Source organism: Coptis chinensis, chromosome 9 (assembly GCF_015680905.1).
Source record: "Coptis chinensis isolate HL-2020 chromosome 9, ASM1568090v1, whole genome shotgun sequence".
In the NCBI taxonomy this organism is placed as follows: Eukaryota; Viridiplantae; Streptophyta; class Magnoliopsida; order Ranunculales; family Ranunculaceae; genus Coptis; species Coptis chinensis.
The window spans coordinates 67323504-67333359 of NC_141464.1; the positions used below are offsets into that span (position 1 = coordinate 67323504).

Consider the following 9856-nt stretch of genomic DNA (forward strand, 5'->3'; position numbering starts at 1 on the left):
GGGGGGCTTGTTCATAGCTGTTATATCAAATCTTTTAAAACTATATAGTTGAATTCAAGGTATTGAGTAATTAGAAACTTATTTTTAAGAATACAAGAGCATATGATCTATTATAAAAGTTCATAATTACTGGTTGCCTGTCAGTTGGCACTCCATCCCACAAGAGTGCCTTCAGGAACAGTGAAAGGTGCATAGTTTGGGTCATACTTTTAATAATCATGTTCTGACCATTTCTGTGAGAAACACCCCATAGGCGTCCCTTCGATTCCACTTGGAAGTCTGAAAAAATAGTTCATCGTGATCAGTAAATATTTGATTTTGAGGTGAATGGTAAGTGAGTTCTCTGTTTTATCTAAATTTGAGCATGTGTTTGATTAATTAGAAACTTCCGATGACATCTGCAATGTTATATCTATGCTAAACTACTGGTTCTACTTAATCTACTTGGAACAGTAGGAACATTTTCGAGCCTGTAGGCAAGAAAATATAACTTTGCCTTCTCTATGATTTTTTTTCCTCATTAAATACTTATGGTGAGGGATAAAGAAGTCATGATTAGGGATAAAGTAACTTCTGTCGTGAAATAAATCAAATATCCTAAAAGTAATAATATGATCTTTCTATGCCAACCAAAAACAGCCAAATTCCACATTCCTTTTCATATGCAAGTAGAATTTGTACCATACTGAACGAACAATTCCATGCACAAATATTGGATAGTTTCACATATTGGATCCACTACATCAATATCATGATGCCTCATATTCTAGTGCTTTAACATATTTGCTTTAATATCCTAAATGGATACACAAGTATTTCTTGTATAAAATATATATAAAATGCATGGTTACTTCTTGATTCCCTCCGTTCTATATTTTTAAAATCTTCTAGTTGGAAGTAACACTCTCTCTCCCTCCCTCAACTTTTTTTTTGTGGTCTTAGGTTGTCCATGACATGGATCGGCAGAAGGTACCAGTACGGTTTGCAATTTCAAGTGCTGGACTGGTTGGATCTGATAGTCCCACGCTTGGTGGGGCATTTGATATCACATTCATGTCATGCTTGCCAAACATGATTGTCATGGCTCTAGCAGATGAGGTTGAGCTTGTAAACATGGTGGTGACTGCTGCCCGTGTAGATGATAGACCCATTTGCTTCCGCTATCCAAGAGGTGTCGTTGGTGGGATGAACAACTTTTTATGCAATGGAATACCCCTGGAGGTAATTACTGTACATTATGTCTTTCATGTATGGACTTTTAGAACACACGTTTGTTTGTGTGGACGTGTCAGCATGTGAACTTACAGCTGAAATATCTTTGGCATAGCTCATGACACTGGTTCTACTGGTTGCCAGATTGGAAAAGGCAGGGTTCTTGTAGAGGGTAAATATGCTACTCTGCTTGGGTATGGGGTGATGGTTCAGAACTGCCTTAGGGCTCAATATCTTCTTGCCAGCCTTGGCATTCATGTAACTGTTGCAGATGCAAGATTTTGCAAGCCCCTTGATATCAAGCTTGTGAGGGAGCTATGCAAAGAACACACCTTCTTGATAACAGTAGAGGAAGGATCCATGGGAGGATTTGCGTTCCACATTGCGAAGTTTATTGCACTTGATGGACAGCTTGATGGTAAAATCAAGGTAATGGTTATTCTGTTTGTATTCAAGGACTTGTATAGGATTTTGGATGCCGTCTTTGAGCATGTTGATAGGTAATGAAGAGGTGGTCTCTTGCACTTCCTAAAGCAATGGTGCAGCTTACATGCTATTGGTGTTATTGCCCAAATCATTAACAGCTATTTAAATATTTTTTTCTAGGCAGACACAAGTTTTAGATTACTCCGCTAGTGATGCAGGAAAATGGACGACAACATTTTTATTTTTAAGTCAACCTCCAACCAGTTTTTGGCACAGGGCTGGACCTGATCTTCTGTAGAACTTCCTTTGTCATTCAGGTACTATATTATGTGGATGTTCAGTCTGTTTATTTTTCTTTTATAAAATTTGCATTGATTTTCTAGTACAATATTTTATACTGTAGAAAAAAGAAAACAGAGTGATTTGTTAGGCTGTGATAGGTTCTTGGATTAAATTGATTGCATCAAGCCAGGCTGTGATAGGTTCTTCGTTGGGTGATTCTGGTTCTCTTTTGCTCATTTCGGTACTACATATTAGATTTTGTTGGTATATGTTGGCTCGTTACAATTTTTTGTATATAGTGTAATATTTGTAATTGGAGATGATATTTGTGTGATGAATGTGATTTTAAGATACGTTTCATCTTTATTTGATGATAAATGACCAGAAAAATGGTATTATATTGGGATGTTATTGGCAATTTTATTTTATTATTATTATATTTATTATTATATTTTTTTTATTATTTTGTTAAATGGGACATCACTTTTAAAGTGATTTATAGAGTTATTTCACATCACTTTACAAGTAATTTGGAATCTGAATGAAACGTCACTTCCTAAGTTATGTAAATCGGCCTTATTGATTTCACTTAAAAAGTGATGTTAAACGTTATAACATCACTTGTGGACATCGATTAAAAAGTGATGCAAAGTTATAACATTATTTGTGGACATCAATTAAAAAGTGATGTGAAGTAATGATAAGAGCCCAAAATTGTAGTTTTAACCTCTTAACAATAATACTTTTAGACTAATTATGCGAGTAATAAATAAGAGTTAATGCTGATTATATGCTTTTATGTATTCCAGGTATTGAAGTCAATTATTTACAGAAATATGTCACTTTTGCGAGATAAAGGAGCAATGTTTGGTTGCTAAGAAGTTCTGTGATTAACGGCCAAGATTCAAGAAGAAAAAGCCTTTTTAAAGCCCGGTCAAAGCTGAAAAGTCAAAGTCAACGCGGGCAGAAACAACGCACAAAAGTCAGCAGAACTTCTGAAGGCCGTATCTTTGGACTCAGACCTCGGAATTGGGCCTACCTTATGTCAAAACGACCAGCTTGGAAAGAGCTTTCCAATGGTCTAATCCTTGACCCAATCAAAGGAGGAGAAATAGATGAAAAGTCTGTTGCAGTCAAATCCAACTGAAAAGGCCTCTGTGGGCTGAAGAAATTGGGTTTTGGGCTCGATTTTCCGACCCAAATCATGGCTCCTCAGCCCATGCACGAAAATGTGGATCTTGTGTCCTCCATTTGAAGACACAAGACTTAGCTCTTAAGGAATGAAGTTTTTAGTTAGCCATTAGTCAATAGTTTTTAGATCTAGTTTTTAGACTCCATTAATTAGTTTTTATTATCTTGTTTTAAATTCAGTTATTGAATCATTTTTATTTATTCATTAGATCAATAAAGTTAGTTAGTTCTTCATTATCTAGTTTCATTCCATTAATCATTTTAGTTTCAATTCATAGATTTAATTATAAATCATTACTAGTTCAATTAAATCTTGCATGATTAGATTTCCATTTTAATTCAAATAAGCAAATTTCTAATCTTTATATCATGTCTTGTTATGATTTATATATTAATGATAGCATAATAATTCTAGGCTAAAACCTCCATTAGAAGGGGTTGAGGAAGCCTTGATGAAGCTTGATTTTTGTTAGCGTAGAATAGTTCGTGATTTTCCATTCCATTCTAGAAAACAATTAGTTCACCATGAGAATGGGTTTGATTGTTTCACATACTAGTTGTTAGTTGGTAGAGATTGCCATGAACAATTAGGGATTAAGAAGACCAATTGTCATGCGAAAGCATTTCAATTCGGATTACGACGATTCTTTGTTAGTAAATTAAGTCGAATTAAGGTGGAATCAATCCCCCCTAATTCCTTATCATAGTATCAATTTAGCATTCCGTAGTTAAATTATCGTACCTTGTTAGTATAATTTACATCGTAGTATAATTTTCGTGTTACTCCCATTAACTTTGGTAGGACCGATAATCTTAGTTAATGCTAATTCTAAAGAACTAAGAGTAGAACGAATTCTCTACTCCACTTAGTGCAATAGCATCGAGAGTGTAGGAAACTTTGATAACTTAAGCAATAATTAGTTTTAGTTTTACTTGCGTTAAGTTTAATCGCTTATTCGTAGGTAAAACTATTCATTTTACTTTTATCAAATGGCACCGCTGCCGGCTTAGTTCCCTTTAGAATTGTTTTCGTTAGTATTGTTAGTCTTCCCAAAGTCCCATGAAACCCACCTACCCTTGTTTGATTATAACTGTGGTTGTTTGCTTCAGAACTAAATTTTTCTTCACAGGAATACACGGAGCGCGACCTGCGCCCTTGGTAGGCAAATTTGGAGCGCAACCCGCGCCCAAAACACTGGACATCAGCCAAGGTTGAGCGCGCCCCGCGCCCTACCAAGGCAAAGTTCGAAACCGCGGCCGAAGCACTGGAACTCAAATTGGATTTGATTTGAGCGCCCTAGCAAGGCAAAGTTTGAAGCCCCCGCGCTGGAACTCAAATTGGACTTGACTTGAAGCCCCTCTACCAAGGCAAAGTTCGAGCGCCCCCCACGCTAAAGCGCCTAGAACTCAAGTTGGACCTGAGCGCGACCCGCGCCCTCCCAAAGCTTAACGAGAGCGCACCCCGCGCCTCTTCTAAACCGCTCGATTTCCACAGGTTAGTTCAAATTTCCATTACTTCAGGTTTATTCAGTGTTTCTAACTTGTTACACACACTGAGCTCACGTAAACAAGACGTTATTCATAAGCGAAGCAAGGAGGCATTCAGGTACTTCTTTCTTCTACTCCTCGCATCTCCTGTTAGAGGTTTATACTAGCATATCAGGATTGTTTTGAGTGTTGTCGTGTTTAGTTAAGATTGGTCTTAGCCTTGCATGAGATTAAGGTCAGGCAGAAGAAAAATGCCTAACGTAATCAACCGGCAACGTCAACAAACACGCCTTTCTAGTATACCACTAACTACACCTCTAGCTAATATACCACACACTACACGTGATATAATGGCTGAAGAAAGAGAGTCACCTCTCTCTGACTTTTACAAAGCCTTAAACGATAGCCCAAAATCTTGCATCGTTCTTGCAGACCCAGTGGGGGATTTCTGAATCCCCCTAAATATATTTAATTTGTTACTCATTTTTCATGGGTTAGACCATGAAAAACCTTATCAGCACATGCGTAGGATTGAACAAGTCCTTACCACATTCCACCATCCTACGGTTAGTGCTGAACATATTAAACTGAGGGTGTTTCCTTTCACCTTATCCGATAAGGCGGCGTCTTGGTTAACTACCCAAGCGCCTAATTCTGTGGACTCGTGGGCCAAACTTGTTCAACTATTTATGAAACATTTTTACCCACCACTTAAGGCAGATGAAATGCTTTCCAAGATTCATTTCTTTCGATAGAATCCTCATTAATCATTTTCAGAGGCTTGGAATCGTTTCACCGATCTTCTTATAGAGTGTCCACACCATAACCTCGCGAAAGACATGTTAGTTCGTGCCTTTTTCAAGGGACTGTTACACCACCATAAAAAGGTGCTTGACCTAATGAATGGGGGTAGTTTGCTCAGTAAAGGAGCCTCAGAGGCTTATAAATTTTTAGAAGATCAAACAAAGCGTAATAATAACTGGGGGGTAGTGACGATATCTCCCGTTCCGCTAGTTCTTCTACAACAGTTAAGGCAGCCGGTATGTTTGAGATGAAACCCGATCCTAAACTAAAAACTTTAATTAAATCTCTCATTAAAAAGGTAGAGGCTATTTCTGTTCAACAAAAGCCTATCCCCATCATGAATGTCAACTCCAATCCATGTAATTTCTGTTTGAGTCATGAGCATCCCGACTCCTATTGTCCTCTAGCTTATGAACAACAAACATCACAACAAGATAACGTTTGCTCAATTAATAGTTATCCTATTCTTAATGCCCCTTGGAGACAACATCCTAACTTCAATTGGAGAAATAATCAACAAGTAACACCTTCAGGGTTTAATAATCAAAATGTTAGGCTAGCAAACAATTACACCCAAGCTCCACCACATCAAGGACAAGGTCAGGGTAATTATAATAATTATAACAATAATAATTATAATGCTAATAGAGGTATCATTTCGGTTAATAATAACTATCACAACCCACCCATTAATAATCAACGTGACATAGTTCCTGTCACACAACCTTTAACAAATACTCCTCCTCAACCGGATCGTTTTGATGCCTTTATCCAATCTCAACAATAGATTTTACAAGCCATCCAACTTTCCTTATAGCAGTTAGCACAAGAGAAAGTACAACTCAAAGGTGTGTTTCCAGGTCAAGCGATACCTAATCCTAAAACAACAAACACAGTCTTTGAGGTGAACGGTAATACTAGTACGGAAAATGCAAACGTAGGTGAGCTAAATGCCATCACCACTCTTCGTTCTGGCAGAGTGGTTGATAACAATGTAACTATGCCTATAGTTACCCCACCAGTAGTCCCTACACCGGATATGGAATTAGATACCGAAATAGAAACTGAAGAGTCTACCACTGTAGAGGTACCAGTTAAACCATAACCTAAGAAACAGGAAGCCAAGGTTAGACATCATGTTGATCCATACTCTAAATATAGAGAGAAACCACCGTTTCCCCAGAGATTAGCTATGTTAAACACGGATACAAACTTTGACGAGATTAGGGAAGTTTTTAAAAATCTAACGATAAACCTACCCTTTCTCGAAGCGATTAAAAAGTTACCTCACCACGCTAAGTTTCTTAAAGAGTTGTGCAATACTAGGCGTAAGACAAATATTCCTAAAGACGCCTTCCTAACTGAACAGTTTCCAATTTTATCAGAACATAATGGAATCGTTAAGTACAAGGACCCTGGTCATCCTACTATACAATGCACCTTAGGAGATTCCCACACGACGACCGCTTTATTAGACCCGGGGGCAAGTGTTAACTTACTCCCGTATTATTTATACAAACAAATAGGTATACAAGAGATGCAACCTACTCAAATGACGTTGCAATTAGCAGATCGGTCTATTAAGTATCCTAAGGATGTGGTTAAAAACGTGCTTGTTAAGGTTCAGGATTTCTACTATCCTGCTAATTTTGTTATCTTCGATACGGAAGTCGTTAACGACTCTATTCCGATCATCTTAGGGCGTCCCTTCTTGGCAACTGCCAACGCACTTATAAATTACCGCGATGATTCGATGTCCTTGTCTTTTGGCCATCTTTCTGTTGAGGTAAATGTTTTTAAAATGATGAAACTGTTACCAGATTCGTCTGTAGATGGGGAGGTTAGCATGATTGAGAGCTTAGCTCAAGATTATTTTAACAACACGCTTCTCGAAAACCAGATGCATAAATTGCTTTCTTTTGGAAGTTCAGATTTTGTTGATGACTCCTACTTAGAGGAAGTCAACACCATCTTTGAGTCTACACCTATCGTAAACCCTTCTGTTGCTCCATCTACTGAGTTTGAAGACCTGCTGCCTAAGCAAGTATTCATTACTCAAGATGAGGACCCTCCAGAAGCATTTATCGACATTCATTCCACCCCGGTGCTTAAACCTCTTCCTTCTGAGTTAAAATATATTCAACTTGATACGGATGGTAGTCATCCGGTAATTATATCTTCTTTGTTATCTAAGGAGGAAGAGGCACGTTTAATTAAGGTGATTAGGGAACATCGTTCTGTGATTGATTGGTCCCTAGCCGACATTAAAGGAATTGACCCTAATATTTGCACTTATCGTATCCATTTGGAGGATAACGCAAAGACTTCTCGCGAACCTCAGCGTTGCTTGAACCCTGCCGTGAAAGAGGTGGTCAAGGAAGAAGTCTTATGGTTACTCAATGCGGGTATCATATACCCAATCTCTGATAGCGAATGGGTAAGTCCCATTCATGTAGTTCCTAAGAAATTAGGGATTACCATGGTACGTAATGCCAAGGGTGAATATGTTGCAACGTATGGTCCTATGAAATGGAGGATATGTATTGATTATAAACGTTTAAATGCCATGACACGAAAGGATCATTTTCCTTTACCCTTTATAGATCAGATGCTTGAACGTCTAGCTAGTCATGCTTTTTATTGTTTTTTGGATGGCTACTCTGGCTATTTTCAAATTATTATTGATATTGATGACCAAGCAAAGACTACCTTCACATGTCCTTTTGGAACATACGCCTATAAACGAATGCCTTTTGGCCTTTATAATGCTCCTGGTACCTTCCAGCGGTGTATGCTTCATATATTTAGTGACATGGTAGAACGCTTCATGGAAGTATTCTAGGATGATTTTTCTATCTATGGAGACTCTTTCACTAACTGCCTATCTAACCTATCTAAGGTTTTGACATGGTGTGAAGAGAATAGTCTGGTTTTGAATTGGGAAAAATATCATTTCATGGTGAAAAAGGGAATAGTGCTAAGTCACATTGTATCTAGTGATGACATCGAAATAGATAAGGCCAAACTAGATAAGATAGCGACTCTACCTATACCACAGACTGTTCGTGATATTAGAGCCTTTCTAGGCCATACAAGTTTTTATAGTCGCTTTATTAAAGATTTTTCGAAAATAGCTAGGCCTCTTTAACTAATCTGCTTTTAAAGGATGCCATCTTTGATTTTAATTTTAACTGTAAACAGGCTTTTGAAACTTTAAAAGCCGCCTTAACCTCTGCACCCATTATACAGCCTCCCGATTGGTCTAAACCTTTCAAACTCATGTGTGATGCTAGTGATTATCTTTACTTTGTGCCGCCTTTGGGATTTAAAACTAGATAATAAATCCACTGTTATTTATTATGATAGTAAAACTTTAAACAATGCTCAAAGGAATTATACAACTACTGAAGAAAAAAAATTTAGCTGTCGTTTATGCTTTAGATAAGTTTCATCCTTATTTGGTTGGTTCTAAGACTCTAGTTTACACGGACCATGCAGCCCTTAGGTACCTTCTCACAAAGAAGGATGCTAAGCATAGATTAATCCGATGGATTCTTCTCGTGCAAGAGTTAACATTAGAAATAAGGGTTAGATAGACTTACCCCCATTTAAAAAAATATTAGTGATACCCCCATTTTGTAAGATCCAATGGTCGATTTCTTCATCTGAAAAAAAAAAAAAATCATCTCAGTAGCGGTTGGATCTTGTAATTCAAATATTTTTGAAAATGGGGTAAGTCTAACTAACCGTAGAAATAAAGGACAAAAAAGGGGTAGAAAATGTAGTTGTCGACCACTTATCTAGACTTACAAATGACGATGATAGTGATTCTGAGTCCATACCTGACTCTTTTCCTGATGAGCATTTGTATGCTATTTTTTCTGCACCATGGTATGATGACATTGTAAATTATTTAGCTTCTGATATTATTCCTGATGATTGGTCAAGAAATGAATGTAAGAAATTCTTGGCCAGAGTTAAGCTATACTACTGGGATGAGTCCTACCTTTTTAAGTATTGTGCGGATCAGATTATTCGTCGTTGTATTCCTCAGTGGGAATATAATGAGGTTCTCTCATTCTGCCATGACAAAGAGTGTGGTGGCCATTTTAGTAGTATGAAAATAGCTGCTAAAATTCTTCAATGTGGGTTTTATTGGCCTACTCTCTTTAAAGATGCCCAAGTGCATTGCAAGACGTGTGTTCGTTGCCAACAACTTGGACGAATCACGAAGTGTAATATGATGCCATTAAATCCAATCATGGCGGTAAAATTTTTTGACGTATGGGGCATTGATTTCATGGGTCCTTTTCCTGTTTCCCATGGTTTCATTTATATTTTAGTTGTCGTGAACTACGTGTCTAAATGGATTGAGGCCATGGCTTGCTTTAGCAATGACCATAAGACAGTTGTGTTTTTTGTTAAGGAATACATTTTCTGTCGATTTTTGCAA

The 9856-nt window shown here is 37.6% G+C and overlaps 1 protein-coding gene across 1 annotated transcript; it reads left to right on the plus strand.

Moving 5' to 3' along the window:
• The first annotated feature begins 1053 nt into the window (after nucleotides 1–1053).
• Nucleotides 1054–1716, plus strand: LOC147477528 (putative 1-deoxy-D-xylulose-5-phosphate synthase, chloroplastic). Its single transcript, XM_086586030.1, has 2 exons — nucleotides 1054–1221; nucleotides 1357–1716. Exons 1-2 carry the CDS (start codon nucleotides 1054–1056, stop codon nucleotides 1714–1716), a joined length of 528 nt encoding a protein of 175 aa, XP_086442156.1.
• The last annotated feature ends 8140 nt before the right edge of the window (nucleotides 1717–9856 follow it).